General features: G+C 39.3%; 1 protein-coding gene across 1 annotated transcript; it reads left to right on the forward strand.

Moving 5' to 3' along the window:
* On the forward strand, nucleotides 1-24,547 carry ube2h (ubiquitin-conjugating enzyme E2H (UBC8 homolog, yeast)). Its single transcript, XM_084909762.1, has 7 exons — nucleotides 1-302; nucleotides 15,127-15,203; nucleotides 16,192-16,266; nucleotides 16,357-16,396; nucleotides 17,670-17,722; nucleotides 19,589-19,717; nucleotides 19,879-24,547. Exons 1-7 carry the CDS (start codon nucleotides 250-252, stop codon nucleotides 20,001-20,003), a joined length of 552 nt encoding a protein of 183 aa, XP_084765888.1. The 5' UTR covers nucleotides 1-249; the 3' UTR covers nucleotides 20,004-24,547.
* Nucleotides 24,548-25,742: the final 1,195 nt, after the last annotated feature.

Raw genomic sequence — 25,742 nt, forward strand, 5'->3', positions numbered from 1 at the left:
TCATTCGCGGAGGGATCCCTATGTCGGAACCATGGTCATATCGTTGAGAGGCAGTGAACGGCAGAGGTCTAGAGACAGCTCAGCTACTCATTAGGGCAGAGATACGTTGAAGTGGGAAGACGTCTCCCTGCGAGCATTTCTGGAGGCAAATGTTAACTTTCGGATAGTACCGTTTGCTAGACTATCTAGCGTTCCGGGGGGGCTACCTTTCAGCTTTCTCACGGGTGTTCTGCGGTGGAAGAAGCAAAAATGTCGTCTCCAAGTCCGGGTAAAAGGCGAATGGATACCGATGTGGTGAAACTGTATCCTTTCTGAACATAAACAACAGTCTCTCAATCGCTGTCTGGTCAGCTATGTGTTGAACAGTTTGTCAACGTTATATGAGTGAACTCTATTTATTGGTGCTGCTTGTTTTTTCTTGAAACCCCCCTCAAGCAGAAAATGCTTTCACAGTGAATGACTGGTGTTTTGTGTAAACAACATTTTGCTAGCAAAGCCAAGTGTTAGCTATTTCTGTCCTGCGAACCTTCAGTCGCTTATCGGGACAGCTGTATTAGCTAATCAGATCGGTCACAGGTCCTTCCGGCATTTTTTTTCATCGTAATATTATCTCTTTGTAACTAACATTAGCTGTCTAGAGCTTGCTCTCCAGCTCTGAAAATTACTGCAATATCCGCACAGACGCCGACGTTTTTCTCCTTATACAGAAATGTTTTGCTACACCACCAACAGATGTAGCAGAGGTAGACTACCTAAAACACCTTGTGGCAATTTGGTTTCTTTGTTCACTCCTCTGTTTTATGACGGGAATCAAACTCAAACTGCCCCTTTCACACGCTTACACAGAACCTTGTTTACATAACGTAAGCCCAACTGAAAACGCTGCTGCTTTTGTTCTAGTCGCAAGACGTTGGCGTTATTGCTGCGTGTATAGCGATCTGGGTCTACCTAGCTTTGCTTTGTAACACCACTAAGGGTTTGGTATGTGTGTTATTGCATCTACCACTTGACAAGAAGACCTGCAACGAGCGTTGTTGAACTGGCGTGCTAGTCAGTTGGTTAATTTCAGCATCAAAATGGCCACCTGATCAGTGTCTCTCACTGTACTTCAGTGTCAACAGGCAAATTCATGCAGTACTAACTTGTCTCATTTTCGATGGGTGTTAACGTGTAGTTTTGGACATACTGGATCTGGAACTGAGTGTGGCAGCTGTTACGTGGTACAGCAGGTGTCAAGTCCCCTACAGTCATTTTCACTGTGGAATGTTTGAACTTTTTGGCAGCATCTAGTGTGTTCTGCTTTTCAAGTCGTCGTCACCATGTTTACTCTTGCACCGCTGCTTTATTTGTTTAGCTTCACTCAGGGATGACAGAAGCAGTTATAAAAGTGAATCATGACGTCAGATTTCCAGTCCATGCAATGTTCCAGAAGGAACAGTATGAACAAGTAGTTTTGTTTTTGTCCCAGCACAGTGGAAGCCAGCTTAATGATTGGGTAGCCTGTTACTAGCCGGAAACCACATGAGGGAGGGACTTAGAACAGCTGATGGGATGGCAGTAAAAGCTTTGCAAATATGGGGTTAGAAGTGGGCTGGTCAGAATTAAACCAAAAACAAGGGGAAGTTACCCCAACAGCTTCAAACTAATAGTTTTAAAATTAAAATATTGACGGTGTGTTGTTTGTTTTGTTTTTGTTTTCAAGCTTGGGCTTAATTGAGTTATTTCTGCTTGTAGACCAATAATATATAACTCTTTGAATACTATTTATAGCATTATATTTTTCTTTTTTTTACTGCAGTAAGAGATTGGTGATGAGTATGTAAAGTTTATTATTCCCCCGCTCGACACCATTTATGTGTAAGGTGTAGCAACTGTGACAGGGTGCTGAAACTGACAGAACAAGAGTTGTAAGGGTTGTAGTGTGGACACCCACACCCACACACAAAGCATTGGAGTGTTGTAAAACCCCTCTCCTTCTTGAGCTACTTCACTGACAGGCAAGAGCTGGTTTGCTAAATACCACCTGCTCAGTTTTGTACAGTGACCTGAGTGTTTAAACATACCATCCAAGACTAGTGGTCAGCAAGTGTTAAGAATGACAGCTATGTGTGTTTTAAATGTAGATCTTAAAGAGTTGGATTTGATCTTGAGCAGGCAGGTCTCCAGATTCTAGTAGGCCCTTCTTCTAAACTATCAATAAGAACCTGTTTCTGTGCTTGCTATCAATGCATCTCCCCCTAGTGTAACCAAAACCTGAAACTCACACTGGCTTTTAGACAGAGGCAGGTTCTGAGAGGCCTTGTGCATTAATTTGCTTTGGCCACCGGAGAGCTGTGAATCTAGAACGGAGGCCGTGCGGGAATTCGTGAAAATGAATGTCAGAATGACCTTAACATGTAGCACCACTCAGTTAAGCTTTGTCCCAAGCCAGCCAATACTCTGCAGCCTGCTTTTATATGCTAGTACTCACTACTCTTTGTACAATTCTGTGAAATATTCATAGAGAAGACATTAAGCGTTAGTGTACACTGACTTTCCACTGTAATACGTCTTCCTGCTAGTTCGTTCCCTCCTATACAATACGAGACAATATTTATTGACCGCTTCTTGACAGACTGGATTTCTTAAACATTAAATTAACATTAATTTCCTATCATCTGCATAACCTCTTGACATTTGGTATTCTGTCTTGGCCTCGGTTGGGCTGATTTTGATGTCGAACACAATGTTCTTGAAGGAGTTTAGCACAGTGTGTCACTTCTAAGAGCTTTACATTCAGCCTGTTGTGTGGGATTGACTGCACATATTGTGTAGGAAGTTGTGCTGTTATTTGCATATAATTTTTTTTATTGGTCTTGTTGTTTTACAAAGACTTTCAGGTGGAAAGCTCCTGGAATTTGAGCACAGGTGAATTACATAGCACTAAGCCTATTGTGCATGCTAAAACAGGTCATTTTAACAAGGCTCTTATTATTGACTTCTCTCGCTTTTCCTTGGCATATAATTGACCAACAATAAGACTTGGACATCTTTATGTGTGACAATTCTAATTTATCTAATGTAATTGTTACAAAATTGGTCTTTCAGTTAACACACTGCAAAATTGTTTATTTAATTAAAAATGGGAAAACCAACAGAGAAGAGTTTTAAAATGTCTCTTCTCTAGGTGCTAAAAATTTAATTAATATGAGATGTAAAGACTTGAGGTGTATATTCTGCTGTAAATAAAATTTCGCTCTATCAGAGGGGATGTTTGGACATCTGATGTCCTCAAAATGATATCCCAGCTGTACTTTTCAACCTTTGAGTTCCTGCTGAAAGGGCTCTCTGGAGCATGGCCACCAGCAATTTTTATTCGTCTGCTAAGAGTTGCGCAGAGGGGTGTCAGAGGCTTTAATCTGCCTCAGTATTCATCATAATACCTGATGTCAACATTAGCATATACCTCCTTTTATATTGAATCAGGTGATAAAGGTGTTGCACATCACACCTCTCAACTTGCAGTTTTCAAGGAGAGCTCACATTTTTAGACTTTTTTAAATTATTTTTTTAAAAGTAACTTTTTAGGCAGCAGTCAACCTTTAGCAATCTGATTTATTCACTTGTCCAGATTCATGGGACATTTTTTTTTTGATTGTCCTCTCCAAAGCATCCCTCCTCCCTTGCTAAGAGTAATACCAATCCTGAGCTTTATCTCCTCTCTGCTTAGTTTTTTTGGCCCATTGTGCCCATGTAGAATGACATCCGGACAGCATCAGCAGTAGGTTCTTTTGTGTTTCCCATTTAGAGAAGCCCCTGTGACCCACCCCTCCCTCTCTACCTCCTGCTGCTGTGTCAGGCCATGTCGCACAGTCACGGGCAGCTAAACTGCACTCAGTGCTATTATTGCTGGACTGAACTAACTAGATGCAGTTTATTGTAGGGAAGGAGCCAGCAGTTGTATGCTTTTTCCTGACTGATTAAATGGATGCCACAATGAACCCATGAGCAAAATGTGGAATGCCCTGGTCTGATGAGGAAGTTGCATAAGCTACCAGCATGCTTTGTTACTGGGCTGGAATAACTACACAGTAGTTGACACAAAGAAGTTAATAGAAAACTTGCTAACTTCAATTTTATTTTCATTGTGGTTGCAAGATAATGTGACGTGCTGTAGGTATAAAAAGTGTGAAGCACAGTTGTCCTTTGCCTCAGTTACTCACCATACTATTACCCCCAAAGGCAAAATATCTGAAAGCATACAAAAAAAATCGAATCGAATTTAAAATTCGGTTAAATATAAGTCTTGTCAAGATTTTGTGGGTGTTGAACCGCATGCATGATGCTGTCAGTTGACACAGTTTTTATTATCTTTATTTACATTTGGTGCATAACTTTTCTTGTGTCACTGCAGGTTTCTTTAAAACATATCATCCAACCGAGCTCCTGCTTTTTATCGTTTTTAGGACTTTGTGAATGAATGCAAGGTAACAAAGTCAATTGTGTATGAGGCCCCTACTATTCAGGAGGCGCCACATTGATTGACAGTCCTGTTTTGGGGGTCCAGGAGCAAGGCATCGCTGACAGTAGGGTGTTTGAGGCCCTCACTGTTAATCCCATAGTGCATACAGCGAAGCTTCCTGCACGCATGGCTGCGTTCCCTTGGAAAAACAGATGGACTGAAGTTCCTCTCTTTGTTTCGCATGATTTTTTTTTTCCCCCCTAGCATTTGGGAGTTCAGCCTGGCTCTGTCACTCACATGCAGAGGTGCTTTAGTGTGGAAAATCAAAGGGGTAACTAAGTTCGGTCATGTAGGCCAGAGCCGCTGGATCTACTTGTTTAAATGTTGCAGTAAAACCACTGCAGCTTTTATTTGCTCGAAATTAACCTGCATATAAAGTAAAAGGCCCTTATCAAAAAAATGCAACCTATACTTACACACCCTATACTTGCCTCACTGTGCTAATCTGCTGCTGTTCATTTCTCATCTGTGTCAAGTTGATAAAATTAACCCCGCGTGTTTCTCTAACTAAAGTGAATTTCACCATAGCCATTTCGTGAAAATGTCTCTTGAGTTTTTTTGTGTTTTTCTCTGTACAATAAGCAGCACATCTTGTTTATTAGATTTTCTCATTAGACTGCTGCTTCAGATCCAGGCCATTGTTTTTCTTGCACTGGCTCAGTTTTGTGTTCATTAATGATCAACTCATTTGTATGTGCATGCACGTAGCTCAAATGCACGTGCGCACACACAGACTCTGTCACTACTGCTGTAAATAGACTGTTGATTTAGTGAAGGGCTGAGAGGAGGAGCAGCTGAAGGATTCACATTTGATTGCAGTGGGTGGGCTCTCATCTCTCACCAGTGAAGACAAAGAACTTAGTCTGCTCAATTCTGAGCTCCTCCGGCTCTCACACTGGGAGGTAGCCATTGGTATATTGAGACTTGCATCTGATGGAAACTAAATCTGCATTGCAAAGTGAATAATACATTTGGCTAACTCTTGCATGTTGAGCTGGCTATTTACGGTTTATTACTAAATGAGTAAGGGTTAAAAAAAAAAAAAGAGATTTTCAATTTTGCTGCAAGTGCAAGTTGTTGTCTTGTGCAGATGGCTTTTACATCTGGTGAAATTTGAAATCTGTATTATGTTTAAAAGGTTTGCCCAAGGTTTATTATTCTCAGGAGCAAATGATTGTGCATATTTGAGAAAGCAGTCCTATTAAATGTGTAAAATTATAGACCGTGGATCTTTGAAGCAGAAATAAAACAGACATATTTATTTTTAATTTATTTCCCATCCACCTTCCAGTGAGTGCGCCGCTTAACAGTACCAGACATTTACAATCGGATTTCAGTTGAGTCAGGCCTTTGGGGGCATATGTCCATTGATATGTAAAGCCTGCTGCAAGATTTTCTTTGGCACAGGCCCCACACACCGGTCCTCCATCAGCATTCAGACTCTTTATGTCTCAGAAGGAGCCGGAGCTGATTCTAAAACGGACAGCTTAAGCCCAGCTTTGCTGAATAACACCACACTTGAGATTTAAACAACAAAAAAAAAAGCAAAGGATAGCCATTTCCATTCAGCATTTCCAACATGCTCATTTTGTGGTGGGTGTAAAAGAATGCTTCTTTGTTTTTCTGAAGCACAACTAGACCTGCGCCTGTCCAAGGTACAACCTGTTACCATTGAGCAGATGTACCTTTTGCATTCTTTAGCCTTTTAAATGTGAATTAACCATTTTTCCCCCCTCTTTAAAATTTTTTTTTTTTTAGCTGTGTGCCTAACAGCTTGCATGTTAGGCTGTTATCTATAAATTTTACAGTGTAAAATAGATCACCATATGGCCATGAGTTAAATAGTTGTCTTTTTTCAGTTAGTAACACAGACGGAATGTTTAGTCTGATTATATCATGAAAAAAAATTAACTTTTGAATATAAAATATTAAATTCAGAACCATGTAGATGTTTGCTGCCCCCCAAAGGTGCTGTACTTGCAAGAAGCACATATTAGCATGTGAAAATAACTATAGAGTAGTAAAGTATAGTGTGCAGCTTAACAAATAGTGACATATTTGATCCATAGCAGGAATGCAGTTTTGACATCTGGTATTAGTAACAACCATCTTCATTTACCATAATTATCAATCATCGTCTTTGCTCCCAAAGAGCCAGCTTATTTTGATTGTTATTTAAGCAGAGAGATAGGTAAGCTAACATGGCTTTTTTTCCAAGTGCTCTGGTGGAGTGAGCCATAATGCTGTTGTGGTATATTCTGGCTCTCTGCATTTGTCTAGAAAGGGGGTTAAAAATGCCCAATAATAAAGTGGAGAAACTATGCAAAAAAAAAAAATGACACTGAGAGAAGGTGAGGGACACTGAGATTCCTTCTATTCTTAGTGAGATGTTGGAAAGACATGAAATAAGCAGAAGGCTAACCTATCTGCTTCCACATTACTGATGTAGTTTGAAGCGAATTATCAGTAACATTGTAGCACCAGAGGTTTTTACCTTCAGCATTCACAGTTTCAGGAACAATTTGAATCAAAATGAATTTGGTGAAAATCAAATTCTCATATTAGTAAAATCCTTTGTTTACTCTTTAATTTATGTTGCTTTTGTTCTAATTCACTGTGTACTTCAGTTCCCCTGTCGTGTACCTTGCAATCTTTGTAACCTGGTGAGCAGAGTCTGCCTCGGTGCACAAGCGTGGAAGCATATTTGCCGGAATTTCTGGTGTATATCACTACAGGATTGTTTAAGTAGTGAATGATGATGATGATGATAATAATAATATTTGATTTGACTTTCTTTGTTTGGCTTGTTTTACTTTGCAGACACTCTGAAGAACTCTTACTTAATGTGCTCTGCGTTGGATTAGATTTAACGGAGAGTTCATGTCATTTTATGAGCCAGTAAAGCAACTGGCAAGTTTACATATTATATAGATTAATTATTTACATCTTGTTAGATATAAAATGGAAGTGGAAAGATACTCTGTGTCGTATCACTCTTGTATATACAAGGGTGGGTTTGAGCCATCTGTAGACTAGTTGAATTGCAGCTGTAGGCTTGGTTCTGTTCTCATTTTCGTTCCTCTTTAGCTGACCGTGTATTCACAGGATTATCTGTCTACAGAGTCGATGAGCTGGGGTTTAGTTTTTGGTTTTTTTTGTTGTTGTTTATTTTGTATTTTAATTTTAGTTTTGTTTTTTCAGGCTGCAAATCCCCATTAACACCAAGTTTTTTGGGGTTTTTTTTTGTTTGTTTGTTTTATTTGTCTTTTCTTAATTAGCAATATCGGAAAATACCCTACTTGGGGAAAGTGTTTACTTCAGGGTAAGAGGGAGACTGTAGGTCAGTGAGGTTTTGTGATGATGACTGCAAGGGGAGAACAGTGTTTGTTTGGTGTGGAGTTGATTAAATCACTCTCTCTCAGAAACACCCTGCCTATCACTCGCTCTGCCTGCAGTGGCAGGATAGTTGCTGTGCTACAGTAGCTGCCTCTGTTTTCAGGCAGCAGAGTGTAGTGGAGGTCACACAGTAATCTTGCTCGGCTCGCCGCGGTGCAGTAATACATACAAAGTTGAATGCACAAACACATCCAGATTTAAACACAGGATTGGACTTTAGCAGGAACAATCCACATGTACAGATAAAGTTGTATGCTGGCAGAGATTTTCAAAGAAGTAAACACTCATGGTCTCACGTGCTCACATGCATAATTCATGTCTCTCAATCCATTTTTAAACAGGAGGAACAGTCTTGTTGGTCACATTGACTTTGTTGTCTGTTTATGTGTTTTTGTCAGTTTTTCTGCAAATTGCAGCTTGTATTCATAGAAATAATAGTTTTCTACATCTAGTGGTTAATGGGTGTGAATGTGTGTTTCTTTTGGTCGTTTATATTTGTCTCGTGTAGGAAGCCTACCTATTGCATACACCCTGAGGGCAGCTGCTATATTTCCTGCCTTTCATCTCCAAGGCCTTTGATTGTATATTTTTTGCTACAGTCTGTGTGTGAGGGAGTGGAAGTAAAATAGAGATGACTTTCTTAGAGTTCCTAATCTCCAAACAAAGAAATATAAATATGGTACTCTCTTTCTAAGTTTTTCATTGAAAAGGGAGTTTGTAGCTTTATATCTTTCACTTCACTACTTTACATCTTGCCTCTGAACCTTTCGCTTCAACAATTTTCTATAATTTTTACCACATTCCGAAGTCTGATTCTTACCTAATGATAAGGAGGAATTTTAGGACAATCATTCATTTCTTCTAGTGCTGTGTCATATCCTTCGTGGTAATACCAGTCTAAATTTTGAAGTTATATAACGGTGTAATATCGCTATAGCATTGCCATGTTAGGTTTCCTTGTATGCACAACAGCTGGATGAGCCTGGACATGTCTGAGAGCAAGGGCTACAGTGGTGTGAAAAGGTGTTTGCCCCTTCCTGATTTTCTGTTTTAACTGTTTGTCACATTTAAACGTTTCAGAGCATCAAACACATTCAAATAATAGACAAAGATAACACAAGATGGCACAAAATGCAATTTCTTAGTATTAAGGGGGGGCGAAAGCCCTACATGGCCCTGTGTGGAAAAAATGACCCCTAAATCTAATAACTGGTTGGGCCACTATAGCTGCTATCTTTTTCAGCGCTATGGAGGAATTTTATCCTACTTGTCTGTGCAGAATTGTTGTAATTCAGTCACATTGTAGGGTTTTCGAGCCCGAACTGCCTTTTTAAGGTCATGCCACAGCATCTCAATCAGCTTCAAGTCAAAACTTTGTCTGGGCCACTCCAAAATTTGTTTTTTGTTTTTCTTAAGCTATTCAGAGGTGGAATTGCTGGTGTGTTTTGGATCATTTTCCTGCTGCAGAACCCAAAGTCCACTTCAGCTTGAGGTCAGAAACAGATAGCCAGACATTTTCCTTCAGGATGTTTTGGTATACAGCAGAATTCAGGTTCCATTTACCACAGCAGGTCTTCCGGGTCCTGAGGTGGCAAAACATCACACCAGACCATCACACTACCACCACTGTATTTTGCTGTTGGTATGATGATGATGATGATGATATTTTCTGAAATGCTGTGTTACTTTTACGCCAGATGTAAGGGGACATGCACCTTCCAAAAAGTTCAACTTTTGTCTCGTCAGTCCAGAGAATATTTTCTCAAAAGTCTTGAGGATCATCAAGACGTTGTCTGGCAAAACTGAGATGAACCTTTATGTTCTTTTTGGTCAGTGCTTTATGTCTTGGACCTCTGCCATGCAGCCATTTTTGCCCAGTCTCTTTCTTATGGTGGAGTCCTGAACACTGATCTTAACTGAAGCAAGAGAAGCCTGCGGTTCTTCGGATGTTGTTCTGGGGTCTTTTGTGACCTCCTGGATGAGATGTTGACTCCAGGGAAGCTTCACCACTGTTCCAAGTCTTCTGCGTTTGTGTATAATGCAGTGGTGGGCAACTCCAGGTCTCGAGGGCAGGTTTTAGATCTCACCCTGGGTCAACACACTTGAATCAAATGGTTAGTTCATTACCAGGCCTCTGGAAAACGTCAAGACATGTTGAGGAGGTAATTTAGCCATTTGAATCAGCTATGTTGATTCAAATTGATTCGATTGATGTTGGATCAAGGACGCATCGAAAACCTGCAGGACACTGACCCTCGAGGCCTAGAGTTGCCCACCCCTGGTATAATGGCTCTCACCGTGGTTCACTGGAGTCCCAAAGCCTTAGATATGGCTTTGTAACCCTTTCCAGACTGATAGGTGTCAGTGACCTTGTTTCTCAGGTGCTTCTTTAGATCATTGCACGATGTGTTTCTTTTCGCCTTTATCAATGAAACCATCATTTAAAAACTGCATTTTGTATTTACTCGGTTTAGCTTTGTCTAATGTTAAAATTAGTTTGATGATCTGAAACATGTAAGTGTGACAAATATGCAAAACACTAAGAAATCAGGAAGGAGGCAAACACTTTTTCACACCACTTTATATGTTAGCCTCCATCAAAGATTTAACATCTAAAAGAGACCACCTTCAACATCCTCCAACAAAGCACAGCGCTTTACCAAATATGCAAGAAAACTGCGTCTGCTACATGTTTCTGCTCTTGAGACAAAAACACACACCATGCTACAAAGGTAGTAAGTAAGTAAGTTTATTTATTAAGCGCTTTTCATAGACAGGTAGTCACAAAGCGCTGCACACAGAGATTAAAATAAACAGTACGATAAATAGCAAAATGCACAATATACACAATATAGAGTTTAAATGTAAATGTAGGTAGAGATACGTGCACCTGTTGATCTGTGACGCAATAATAAAATGACTCAACCGAGCATTGCTAGCAGCTACAATGGCTAGCTGTCCATATGACAGGCAGAACAAATGGTGGATGGAAATCATTAGTGTGATTGTATGGTGGAAAATTAGGACTTAAAGCAACATCCCAGGTAGAAAATATTTTTCAGTCTTATGGGGGAGGGGGGTTGTGCTAGAAAATGTTGTTATAGATTGATGAACACCCAAGTCTTTAGACTTGCTGCTGCTTTAGTCTTTCGATCTCCAGTAGCAGGTTTTATATGCCATTCATTTACAGGTAAGGGCACATCTAAACTTCCAAACTCTCCAACTCTCGTTTGTGCTTGTGGTCAAGTTGTTGGTGCAGAGGATCGCATACTTTTTCTAGCCTGGCATGTTGATGACATGGAAGGTAAAACAGTGTGCATGTTATTAGCTTAGTCAGATTGCATGTGATTTTTTTTAATTCTGACTTGGATGAAGCTCAAGTCACAGTTTATGTAATTAAGGCTGAAATCCTGGTAGTTTCAGGCAAAACTGTAAATAACTGACCTGTGCAGTCAGTTTGATCGTTTGATTTGATTGCACGTCATTGTCCTTTGATGCAATACATGAATTGGATCAGATGAATGGAATTGGCTTTTTCCTCGACTGCTGTTCAAAAACGGCAAGAGACAGGAACATGCTTTGAAAATAGCCAGTGCCTCCCATCACTAGATCAACAACTGCTGTCTCCAAGAGCGAAATGTTTGAGCATATTTGACGCCACATTGTTTGACAGTATGCTGTTTATGATTCTTCGTCGTGTTTGTTTTCTGTACTTGGAACGAGGCTGGTTGCGAGGGGATATTTTGATCCGGGGTCAGGCAGGGATAGAGGCCTGAATGGACCAGAAAGAAAACAAGACATGTCTAGACCACAACTGTAAATGCTATTTACTGCATATTTTTACATCCAAGTATTTAAAACGTGCTTTATAGGCTACAGAAGAAATATCAGGACAACATTGACCTTAGTCCTGGAGTAACAAAGTAATTGTTAGTCTGAGAGGAGCTCTTTTGTACCTTTTTTTTTTTTTTATTACTTTTTTCATGTCTAACACTGTGTTATTAAAGAGTGAGCTGGCATGTTGAAGTCAGTATATCCTTATAATAAAGTCTGGTAGTGAAGGAATTTAGGTTACAGTTCAAGGCTTTCTGTGATCTGTGTGGATTTATGTATGTTCTCCTAGCTTGATTGGGCCCCGTGTGTTGGATTATATTTATTGACTTACCTGTTTATGTGATTTTAACTATATAAATCCAAGGTGAAGGGTTGGACAGGCGATCTTTGCGTGGGGGTGGGATAAGTAATGATATAACTCTGTAGTTAATTGTCCTTTTTCCATTAATTCTGTTTGGGTATTTGGGTTTACCCATGCTGCGTGACAAATTATTTAGTTATATTTTAGTTCCCCTTTTATCAGCTTATTTATTTTAGCGCTTCATATTATAACCTTTTAAGATGAGGTGCAACATTTAAGTGTGTTGCACTTTTACACTGCATGCTTATACCTTTAGAACCTTTTTGTGATTCAAGTGTGTTTTACCATGTTTTCAAGATGTTAAAGATACAAAGTATCTCATGTTACAACTAAATGCACCCAAATCAGTCACATGTTCTTAAAGGGATACACATGTAAATGTTGCAGAGGTTCTATTTCCTCAGTGTTTCTGTGCTTGTTGACATTGTTTATTCGACTTATTTGCCAAATCTGAACACAGTCGACTTCAACAAACCAAAAACAAAAACAAATCTAGAGTTGAGCTCAGTTAAGCTAGTAAGTTGGTTGGCTGTGTTTTTCACATTCCATCTCAATCCATCAAACAGTTGGGGAATTTACAACTTCCCTCTGTTCTTACAGACATGCCAAACTCCTTTTCTGTAGTGTGAGAACGTTGTCAACAGAGACCTACAGTTATTTATTGGGTAGAAAAGGCTATTGGGTTAGACCAGACAGATGGAAAGAATCACATCAAAGTGATATTAGTTTTGAGCTTGTGTCTGAGAGAGATTCTTCTTTGAGATTCTTCTTTCCTTCATCTTTAGGTTAACTGAATCAATCAGTGGGTCAAGTGTACTCTACACGTTAGCCTTTTTAGCCTAAATTAAAAAGCCGGAATTCATATTGCATTCATGTGAATCATATTTTTTTCTTTTAATTTTCCAATAGAAATTATAACCACAGTCATTGAAATTCAAATCGAGCTTGGTCTGGGTGAAGCTGCTGCTGACGGATGCTGAAACTGGGTGAATCTGTGGCTACATGTGACTGCTGTTTCCTTATTAGATGAAAACTGATAGATTTTAGTTGGTTGAAAGCAAGTTTCATGTCAGTGGTGTCTGTTAGCATTATCTTACTCTATGAGATATTAAACGTACTCAACAGTTTAATATTTATAGGTCATCAGGACCCTTACATTTGCATTTCTATTTTGTTGTAATTTAGGTAAGTGTGACATCATATAGCAGGGTCGATTTTTCGCTGCCTTCCTAGTTAGACTGGCCAGTTTCAGTCAGTGTGCAGTGTAGTTACTGTTGTTTTAGCCCCATAATTTGCTTATCACCCACCACACCTCACGGTTTCTGTTCCATACCACAACACACACAGTCTGTATCGTCCTGTTCCTTGTCACTGCTGCCTTATCTTATATAGCTTTTAGATGTGTAAATGTCCTTTTAGATAAAGAGCAGAACTAGAATAAAATGAGGAATTATGTATGTGTAAGCACTGAAATATGATGCAGGAGTTGTTTCTTTAGGCACTGGGCTTGTTTATGTTTTCCTAGTGACCTTTAGATGAGTATTTAGTTCGCCTTGGATTTTGCATCGGAGACCCTCATAATGCTTATTTGACTCCAGTGCGAGTCAGTACAGAGAGGTTCCTCTTCTGTCTGAAATAGACACATTTCCTTGTTGAAGCCAGGGATTCAATCTGCTTCTAGCAGTCTCTACCAGAACTTAAAATAACCTTCAGTTTGATTTAACCCTTTGGGGTCAGTGATGCTGCTAATTAGATCCACACTAAATCAGGATCAACAAGACAGCTGCTTCTGTTCGCTGTGGAAAACGGTGATTCGTGTTTTTATTATGATCTCCTTTGGTCACATTTAGGCAAAGTGATTTCTTTTTGGTTTTGTAAAAACAGCGGTGATCCAGAATGCTTAGTGTGATAATGACTATTTCTTCTTTTTCTTCTTCTTTTTTTAATTTTTTTTTTAAACTTTATTTATGTTATAATTATAGCTATGACTGGAGTAGCAAATGAAAACACAGGCTGTTTTTCTTTACTAACACCTTTCTTTTAAAAAGCGAAAACAAACAAAAACCTGGCTCATGGTAAAAACAGGAAATTTGCAAATATTTGTAAATAAAACTTCAGACAACACATCAAATGTATACATATTGTTTTAGTTTGATCCCAGAAACAAGTTTAGGCTGAAAACATTGAGCTGGAATGCTAAAAATACATCTTATCTCAAACATCTCATAGCTAATTAGGCTCATTAGTGACATGACTGGGTATAAAAAGCATCCCATGGAGGTTTTCACCACTGTATGAAAGACTCCCTGGGAGCATTAGTGCAGCTCACATGGGTAGCTTTCACATCTATGAAGGCACCAATAATGCTCAACAATATATATAGTTTTTTCAGCTATATATGACACTATAAACCTCCTTTTCTGATATTACCAGTACAGTATTAACTGTATATTTTGGACTCTTGGGCTGTCAGCTCCATTAGTTACAACTATGAGAAGTGACTAAAATTAGTATTTCAGTTTGTACACATGCGTACAGTGAGTACTGTGTTTTGTCAGAAGTATGTGTGGTAATATCAAGTTCTAGAAAGCCAAGGCGCTCATGGAGAGTGACACGTGGAAAAGAGACTTGGAATAGTTAGCAGATGAAGGATGGGTGAACACTTCAGTCGGCATCCTGATGTTAATTCAGTGTCCCGGGGGGCATGGCATTGAGCTATTAGTTGCCATAGATAACGCCTCTCCAGGATTATGGATTAAAACAATAAAATTATTATCATTTGTCAAAAGCTGTCATTCCTCTTTTTAGTCTTCATAATTCACAGTGATACAGACAATCATGTCAGGTAGGAGAGAGGAAACCGGTCAGGTTGTTCTTGTGCATTTGTCTACCATGCAGGAAAATATGTGATGATACAGGAAGCAACCACAGCTCACTGACTGTTTCTACAGAAGCCAAACGAAAGAATCAGTCCTGCAGTTCTTTGTTTATGTGTATGCTTTTCGTGAAGCAATTCTCCTTAACTGTCCTACAGCATCGAGAGCAAGCATGAAGTCACCATCCTCAGTGGACTCAATGAATTTGTAGTGAAGTTTTTTGGACCACAAGGAAGTAAGATTTTCTTCTTTCAGTTTTTTTGTTTGTTTGTTTTTTCTCATTCCACACACATTTTGAATATTGCTGCTGAGACCTTATTCAGTAACATGTTCTAAAATAATTAAGGGGTTATCCAGGGTACCTTTTTTTTCCTTGAATGCAGTGCTATTAAGCAAGCATTTTAATGTATTTTAAACCAGCTATTAACATGAGTGCCATCGCCATAAAAACAAATGAGATGTTAAGATTGATTTACAGAGCATGAAGTGACAGTAAATGTGGTTGTGAGAGCAGCCACTGCAGGAGTGTCAGTCAGTCTCTTTGTTTAGAACATAAAGAGCTTTTTCACAGCAGGCAAGAAACGCAAAACGCAAAACTAGAGCTGAGGCCACAAAGTGTAAAACGGAAAGGAGCTAGGCTTGAACAGGCTTGAGGGGAATTTGGATGAGGAGTGTGGCCTCATCAGCAGGAAATACTTCTTTCATATGCTACTTGTAACATCTGTCACACTAAAACCACTGTCACTTACGCATCAGCAAAGAGGGGAAGTGTGTGTTTGACCCTGTTTATGTTGCCTCGAAACAATGCCAAATAAAGGGGAACTGTTGTGCCCATTGCTGCTCAACCATCATGTGCGTTATCTGTCATGTATGTGCTTCTCAGTTTCAGCACAGCACATGAGGGTCCTGTTACACACAGCTATTCTGGGCAAGCACCAAACACCCCCGCAAAATCCGAGTCGCTTCCTCTTTGATGTCAGCGTATTATTTGAAGTGATTTGGAAGTAAAGATTTCTCCTGGGCTGAAGTGCATTACTGCATAAAATGACAGATACGTGATGAGGGAAGCTCATGTGTAGCAGAGAAAATTGATTATAACACTGTTTTTAAATCCATTTAAATACATGAAGGATGGAAGATGATGTTGAGGCAAATAAAAGTCTGTCGTCTGCACTCAGCTTTGTTCTTTTGTTATGTATTCTGTGTCCCCTCCTTATGTACAGCACCGTATGAGGGAGGCGTGTGGAAAGTGCGAGTAGATCTTCCTGATAAATACCCATTCAAATCACCATCAATAGGTACGAACTCTAACTCTACTTTACACCCAGACTTATTCATCTTAATTTTAGTTTTTAGCACTGTCCTAACTTATTTCATGTCTTTTTCAGGATTCATGAACAAGATTTTTCATCCCAACATTGATGAAGCGTAAGTTGATTTCAGTCATGTATGCTCCACCATTTCAGACTATTAATGCAAGTATTGAAGCTCAGGAATTCATATTTGTATGCTGTCAAGTCTTCTTCTATTTTCATTGTTTTGAAAATGTTCATGTTAAAATGTGAAAAGGATTAACCTAACTCAGTTATAGCAGTGCCATTGGCCATCACGTTCATTTTATGCTTGCTTAATGTTTGCAGACGACAAAATTAACGGCTGAAAATGTTTGAGTTATATTGAAAGGGCAGCAGGTAGAGTAGCTCATCTACCAATCGGAAGGTCGGTAGTTCAATCCCCGGCTCCTCTAGTGTGCATGTCGAAGTATCGTTTAGCAAGACACTGTACAACTGAGTTGCCCCAAGGTGCATCTATAAGAGTGCGAGTGTGTGAACGTTAGGTTCAAAGCGCTTGTACAAAGATGAACGGTGGATTGGACTAGCTTTGAGTGGTCAAATAAAGAAGAAAAGCACCATATAAGTACCAGCAATACTGTTTCACTGTGATTTCCAGTAATCTTTGGGCACCAGAAAATGATGGCAAAAAACAAACCAAAAAGAGAAGCAGAAAAATATTGGCCAAACTTAACATTGACCAAAAAATTCAGAATTGCTGTGTTTTTCTTTTGTTTTTCTTATGTTGGTAAGTACATTTGTACCTGCTCGGTCAAGCTCTTTGCTTTTCTGAGTCCGTAAATCCACTGAACAGTCCATAAAGGTGAGCAGGAAAAACTTGTGCCTCCTCCCCATATGTGACAGTGTAGCGTTTCAAATACCAAAAATAGCAGGGCATCTAGGCTGTTCTCACCAGCAAATGATGGCAAGTTTAATAGAAACATTTTATTAGCCAGTGGGTAAGGTCTGTAATAAGTGTATTTATATAACTGTTGATCTGTGGCTAGGAATATGTCAACAATAACAATCTAAAGCTTAAATTACTGAAACTTGACATTAACTTACACAGCAACTTGGTTTTAGTTATATATTTAGTAGGGCCAGGCCGTTCTGGTCACATGATATTTCACAACTTTCAGAATTGACAGGAAATATACAGCTGAATGGCCACAGTTTGCTCAAAAGCTGCTGGGAAGTACACCTGTTGCATCTAATTTTGCATTTCTCTTAACAAACGTGAAGACATTTTCAAAACAGGATGGCCCTTTTGTAGAAAAAAGAAAAACTCTGCGTAGCAACATACACAGATTCCTCCTTGCCTGCCTTCGGCCTTTTAACCTGTAACTCTCTTTTCCCTCTCTGTTTCCCAGATCAGGAACGGTGTGCTTAGATGTCATCAACCAGACATGGACAGCCCTTTATGGTGAGTGACTACGCTCTGTGTCTGTATTGAGTTCCCTCTCTGAGGGTCGTGTGATTATGTGTGAAGAACTTGACACAGTGCCATCCGCACAAAATAAATACTGGCAGCTCCTCTTTAGCAAATGGTGTACTGTTGCTCTTTAATCTACTTACTGTGGGGAAAAGTGAGCACTAACAAGGTAATACTCTCAACCAGCAAGGTCAGAAAACAGTCACCTTCGACAGGAGTGAGTTATTATCTGTCAGCTGTGGAAGACATGCCCACATATACTTGACTCAGTTACTTTCCCTCACTGTTGCTGGTCTCCCTGCTTCCCTGACGTCACCGTGCCCTTCTCTCAGTAAAATTCCCCATTAATTTCCCATAATATCAACTTCACAGGGTTAAAATAGCTGTTGAGTAGTATAAATGACTTTACAGTAATATACCTAGCAGATGTTCCGGCATCCCTTGGTATTTATTTTAGCTCATGTTCCTACTCAAGAGAATACTGAAACCTTAAATGCTATTTACAGAACCAATAAAAATGAACTGAGAATTCATTCGGTCTTAATTATTTTCCAGCGAATGTTGTATTTGTGTGGATTACTGTAGGTTTTGTTGTGTCGGATGTTTAAAAAAAACAACAACAACAAAACAAACCACATAGAAATAAGCCAAATGACAGGAATAGGCCAGTCAGCCAAGCATTGTGTAATGAGCCTATACAAAGGAAGAGGGAGCAAAAGCATTTGATTTAATCTTGTAAACACCAAAAACAGTGGAAAAGAACTGGGGGAGTGTTTGCTTTCCTTACATAAATGGACCCAACAGTGACACCTAGGAGATGAAAGTGTCATCTCAGGTTTTGGACTCTCCCTCAGCTCTGAGAGAACTAGCTGAGACCTAGTGAAAAGCCACCTAGCGGTGTTTTTTTGTTTTTATTTGTTTCTTCCTGTGTGAGTTTATCAAGCTCAGAATTTTGAGTTAATTCCCAACTGACCCTTTTTAAATTAAGCTAAACTAAGCTATGATATGCTAACTCAACAAGAGCACCCAGATTTTTATTGGGCACATAACGGAATGACATTTCTTTACCAGGTTTATTCAGATTAGAGGTTACATTTACGAGTTGCCCGAAAATAACAGCCATTAAATGAACAGCAGTTCATATTGGAGAGCTTTATAAGGTTACATGCTTTGGGGGCAAACCCTAAAACTGTCAACCTGGAGTTGGGGCAGTCCACTTTCCAAGGCAATGGTAGAGTATCCAGTGGGGAGACATGCACAATGAGAGTATTGGAGAGTTCTTAATAGCCAGTCAACAGCCAAACTGTGAAACACATAAACCTCTGGATTGTTGAATTAATGCATGCGCACGTTAGAGCATCAGACCAGGCATCTCGAATCATTATTACAGTAAAAATGTAGGCAAGTGTACTTCTGTGTTTCTTGGTTTACTATATCCAATGTGAATTAGCTTCTTTTTTTTTTCCGAGGGCTTTGTTGGGATAAACCAGATTATGTTGGCAGTGTGGATTAATGAAGCTGCAGTGTTATGTAACTTTAAACATGAATGATACATCTGTAACTTGGAAAGGAAAACAAAATTCTAATAATTATTTGTAAAAAAAAATAAATTCTAAAGCGCCATATTTTTTTTTTTTTTTAAATCAGGTTTTCCTGGTGACTCTAGAACTTCAGTTCTAACCAGTACATAAAACTGCATGTAAAGCTATGATGCTCTCACCCCATCCATTTAGAGCGGCTTAAAACAACTCTTCAAACAACTGGCTTGATGCATTACCAAAATAGTTGCTAAGTTACTAGAAAGAACTAATTTCTTTCCATGGGTAAAGAGATAAGGTTTCCTTTTGTGTTTTTCAGATTTGACCAACATCTTTGAGTCGTTCCTGCCCCAGCTGCTGGCCTACCCAAACCCCATCGATCCCCTGAACGGAGATGCAGCTGCTATGTACCTTCATCGGCCAGAGGAGTACAAGCAGAAAATCAAAGGTTCAACCTAATGAAAATATGTTACCTGCACCAATCCATGTTTTTTGTATCCAGCAGAATATAAATTTGTAGAAGTATTTTCCTTTCAGGAGGTATTTTCCTTTTTATTGCAGACCAGCCATCTCACCTTTTTAAATCTGTTTTCTCTATTTCTTCCGCAGAGTACATTCAGAAATATGCAACAGAGGAGGCTCTGAAGGAGCAGGAAGAGGGGGCAGGCGACTCTTCATCTGAAAGCTCCATGTCTGACTTCTCAGAAGACGAGGCCCAGGACATGGAGTTGTAGTAATAGGAGGGTTCCCCCATCCTGCCCCCTGCCCCCCCCCCCTAACCCCCACAGAGACTATATTTGATTTCCTAACCATGAGAAAGCAGACTTATAATATTCATATTTAAACAAGTTGATTTTTTATTATTATTATTATTATTATTATTACTACTAAACAAGGATTTTTATGGATATATAGCCTTTGGTGTGTTTGACCTCCCCTCCCATTCTGTAACTGTTTCTCCTCACACGCATCCACGTTCTCTGCCTGTCAGTCTGCTCATTTGTGTGGTGCGTCATCTAAGAAGCTTCCATGTGAACATCTGATTTCTCTACACAAATCCACTTCATAAAACTTCCCTTTTGACCTCAGTGACATATAATTTCCTTTCTTTTCCCATAATACCAGTTGACTCTGACCATTTTTGTTAGTTGGTCCCCATCAGATCAAGTTAGGTCTTACTTGCCCTCTCTGGTGTACATCACCACATATTTGGGGGGTTTGTTTTGTTTTTTAAATGCACACACTGACACACAAGTGTCCGAGCACATTTTATATGAAGTGCAGTGCCAATAGACGCTAACAAATCAACCTGGAATACCTCTTAAGCATATCTCTTAAAACATATTATGAGAATATGAAATAGTTTTGGGTTTTTTTTATCATTCAGTTCAGATTCTACATGGACTGTTACATTACTCTTGCATTGCTCTTTGTTACTCTGTTGACCTGCAGCTGCCTGTATATGTTTGCTGACCTGTTTTAGCTGCTCTCCCTTTAAGTCAGCCTCCTTATGATTGGCTGCCCATGATAAACAGCAGGCGGAGCTTCTTGTGCTTCTAGCCAGAGCCGTGTACATCATGCAGAGCCAAGAGTAGGAAAACAAAAACATATCAAAGCGAGCATTTAGAGCAGCCTTTTCATGTAATGTCCTCACTATGTGAAACTACATGTTTAATTTGAGAATCCAACATAATGCATTATAAGCAACAATACTAAAGATCTGTTTTGTACCAATGTATGCTAGCTGCACAAACTGTACATGTAAGGTCAGTGCACACAGGCAGTGAAGACAGAAGGTAGCTCTAATATAGGTTTTCTTTTGTGGGCATTCTGGTCAGACTCTCTTGGTATTTTGGGAACTAAAAATAGACCAGAGCTACACTTTAACCATCTGACCGTGCATGTGCATTTTATACTCCACATCAGGAGTCACCTCAAACACACAAGCACCAGACTGTGTCATTGTGAAGGGAGGTCTCTGTATTACAATCAGCTGTATTTGTGTTTTTGAAACACATTTCTAGTAGTGTTATTGGTCCTAAGGAACTTTTCTGACTATATAAATATTTTTTAAAAGGAACAGCACTAAAGTCTGTTTTAATCTCAGTAAAAAAGCAACAAAAATGGTCATATGGTTACTGAGTGGATCTGAGTGAAATTTAAAAGTAATTTGTCCCCCTCCCTATTGAGGTTAGTGTTGTATCAGTCTTCCTCACATTCCACTGTTACTCTGGATTTGCTCCGATGCATGCTCTCCATGTTGGTCTGACTGGTACGTAACCCCGGTGGTGTCGAGTGGACTGTCTGCTTACAAGAATCTCTTTTTGGATTACGAAATACGAGCCCTGTACATGATAACTAAACTGTACAGATCTGAGTTCCTAACTTTAAAATCAAACAAAGGAACACACCTTGTGGCGGGTGAAGATGTCCATCTATGATGCGTGGAAAGGAATTGCAGTCACATTTGAGTTTTGACACTTCTGTGGTTTTTTTTTTTTTTTTTTTTTTTTTTTTATATTCCTTTCTCTACTTTAATTTCTTGCCATTTTTTCCCCCAGTTGGGGGGTGGTCAGCGCGCTTGGTTTGTTTTTTAATCTTTTTTTTTTTTTTTTGTACAGCGTATACCTTGTACAGTAAAAAGACACCTCTCTGTAGCCTCATGAAAATTCAGTGTTAACCCAAAAACACTGACTTAGTGTTGCTCACGGAGGCTAACGCGGCAGACGGACTACCTAGAAAACCTTGAAATGTATTCACTTCGTAGATTGCAGTAAGAATCACTGGTCGCTTTGTGGCGGATTGTGGATCCCAAGTGAAAGATTGAAGGCAGAATTCCACTTGGGAGGTCACCTCATCACCTCTGATTTCGACTCCCTCTTCTGTGCCTCGTCATAAAAAGGAAGTCCACAAAAACCACATCTTCAAAAAGCCATGAAGGTCATTCATTTAAAAATTAGAAAGGCACATCGCTTTAACCTACAGTCTTCTCCCGTTTCTGCGGTTTGATCCTGTACAATTTGTGATTCGACGTCTAAATTTTCAGTCTGTTGACAATTAGGGGAATTACCCAGGGCTGCGAATGGCATTAGGGTTTATTTGTGCTAATGTAGGATTGTTAGACTTGTATGGCTCAGGTTTGAAATTTAGTTGGGCTGTATCTTGGATAGTGAATAACATTTTCACCCAGGTGATACTGAAAGGATGGAAATCATGCTAATGTTTGTTGAGCAGTGTTTTTGACATGTCACGATAGTTAGTTTTACCGACTTCAACTAAACATTTGCTACATGGCTGTATTACAGATAGCGTTACATAGTTTGGTATACTTACCTGATAAAGCATCGATGCGTCATCTGATTCTTAGTCTGTTTTGTGGTTATATGTGAGATGCCCCATAAACATGCCTGCTCGTCATCGTCTTTCAGATTCAGAGTTGTACAGGGGTGTGTGTGAGTGTGAGAGAGATTTCAATCTAGGATGACCTGTAGTGAGCCTGATAGATCTAACTGTACTGAAATCTAAAGTGTGGTTCAGCCCTTTTCAAGATGTTGGGTTTTCTCTATAAGCATGATCTATAACATAGTTCTGTGCTCTTTTGAATGCAGACGTCTCCATGGTTTGTTTTTAATTCATCTGATCAGTTTGACCACTTTGAACCCGGGATTGTTATTTCTTTAATCCGCCCTGAGGATGTTTTGAATGTCAGCTTGGGTTAGCTCTCGGCAGAGTTAACCTTTGCTATAGTTGACACATTCAAGGCAGTTGAAAGCAAAGTGAATGTTATACATTATTTTGTGGTGAGGTTTGTGATGCACATCAAAAGCTAAACCTTACCCATGGTGTGTGTGTGTGTGTGTGTGTGTGTTTGTTTGTTTCCCCCCCATGCAGCAAAATAAAGAAAAAAGAAAAATTGTGTATTCGCACAGAGAGGGACCCACGTTTTTTTGTTTGTTTGTTTTTTAGGGTTTTAAACTTGGTCCCTGTTGGTTGAGCTATGGTTCAGCTACACTGATAAGAATTTCATGTTAAGGTTTTTGGGGTTTTTTTGTAACAAGCAACTCAGAAATCTTGTTTTACTTGACATCTGTGCAGTATTGTACTAATAATGTACTAGATCCAAGGTGACAATTGTAATAAAAATGGCACATTATGTTGCAGCAGTGCTACAGGGAGTTAACCGTTAATTTTTATCTTCTTTTGTTTTGCCCACCCACCCCCCTCCAAAAATCATAAGATTGGTTGTCAGGATTATTTGCAATAAATTGATGATATACTCAGCTGTGGCCTGGTGTTCCTCTGGTAAACAATCTTCTCAATGGCTAATCTTGCTTTACTAATAGCTGCCTTTTTTAAAAATTCGAGTTATCTTTAACTTAAGAACTAAAGAAGACATCCTAAAGCTAGTGAATGATTACACTTCCCACTGCAACTTGAATTCTAGATTATTTCTTTAAAGATTAAAGCATTTTTATGTTCTTTTATTTCATATCCTTTTGGCTTTTTCCCCATTCACTTCTTTCAGACAACAAGCTTGCAGGTTTAAACAGAGACTCCGCACATCTATATCGTAGATGCTAGCGTTCACAGAGCCTCACTATTGTGACTGTAAACCTGCACAGGAAGTCCAGAGCTGGGCTACAGTCCTGCAACTATAACCACACTCCTCTCCCAGAACCTGCTGCATACAATAAGGATGAAGGATTTGAGTGAAGTGACTGGTCTATTCATCTGTAGACAAGACTCCCAAGGCTTTTTCTCTATTTTATCAGCACAGCTGCAAAGAGCAGGAACCCTCATCCTGTAAAGTCACCTCCCCCATGTGTTGACTGTATCTCCTCGAGCAGTTGCATGCTTCTGGTGTGGAGTCGAGGCTCACCTCCCATCCTGTCTTGTGCTTGTGTGGATTTGTTCCCTGCGCTGGCCGACTGCTGCCGTCAGGGGATTTATCAGGCACACGCAGCATGGAAAACAGCAGTTTTGTTTTAATAGAAACTATGTATTTGGTACCTAGTGTGTGATACTCGAGGGTTTAAAAGTCAAAAGGGTTTTGTTTTTTTTTGGTTTGTTTCAGTAAATCCATTCTTTGTTTTATTTTTTTCCACCTTCTCTGCCCTCATGTTTTTTTGTTTGCTTTTTTTTTTTTTCATTGTGAAGTGGGCATGCTTGTCAAAATGACAGATGCTCTCTATTAATAGGCTTATAACCTCATAAATAGTTGTGTATAAAATAAACTGTTATAACTTCTTTTTTAATAAAACATTCAATGTGTATAGATGGTCTTTGTCTGAGGGTGATTATTGTGCGATTTTATCTGCACATTTTCCTGAGAGAAATTGTGCACTTTAAACTCCAGATACATACTTACTGGTCACTTACTGGTCACACCTGTTCAGCTGCTCATCAATACAAGTACTTTATCAGCCAATCTAATGGTAGCAATTCATTACAATTACACTGTGTGCACAATTATTAGGCAAGCTGTATTTTTGAGGATTAATTTCATTATTGAACAACTACAGTGCACTCGGTCAATCCAAATGTTAATGAACCTAAACCTGAATGTTTAAGAAAGTAAAAGTGAGGTTTTGTCTTTAAGAGAATAAATAAATAAATATATATATATATATATATATATATATATATATATATATATATATATTGAGCACAATTATTTGGCAACTATTAGTGTGCAGAATTATCATGCAACTAAATGAAAAATTAGCATTTTCCCATCTCACTAGTTTATTTTCATCTGTTAAAGTGAGAATAATAAAACCACTCAAAATTTACATATAAACATTTCTGACATGTCAAAAAAAATAGAAATCCGTGACCAATATAGCCACCCTTCTTTTCAATAACTGTCACGTGTTTTTTGATCTGTTGACAATCAACTGTTTGTGCTGCAGCAACCACAGCCTCCCAGACACTGTTCAGAGAGGTGTACTGTTTCCCTACACTGTAAATCTCCCATTTAAGCAGGGCCCACAGGTTCTGAATAGGGTTTAGGTCAGGTGAGGAAGGGGACCATGCCATTATTTGGTAAGTTTTGGAGTTGATTTTGAGGCCATCTTTAACCCGAAGAGGTCCAACAAGCACATCTTTAATAATATCAGCCCATACCAGTACCCCACCTCCACCTTGCTGGCGTCTGAGTCAAAGTGGAGCTCTGTGTCCGTTACTGATCCAGCCATGGGCCCATCCATCTGGGTGCAAAACAGCAAAACGTTTGATGGTTCTGTGGTCACGCCCCAATATCTTAGTAATTTCAAGAGTTCTGCATCCCTCTGAAAGAACTTTTACAATTTTTGACTTTTCAGAGTCCTTCAAATCTCTTTTTTGGCCCATTTTGCCTGAGGAAGAGAAGCTGCCTAAAAATTATGCACACCTTTATATAGAGTGTTGATCTCTTTAGGCCACACCCTCACTCATTACACAAATACACATCACCTGATATGCTTAAATCCAAT

The sequence above is a fragment of the Perissodus microlepis genome, chromosome 17, assembly GCF_051167445.1.
Source record: "Perissodus microlepis isolate ML-2025 ecotype Zambia chromosome 17, ASM5116744v1, whole genome shotgun sequence".
Classification (NCBI taxonomy): Eukaryota; Metazoa; Chordata; class Actinopteri; order Cichliformes; family Cichlidae; genus Perissodus; species Perissodus microlepis.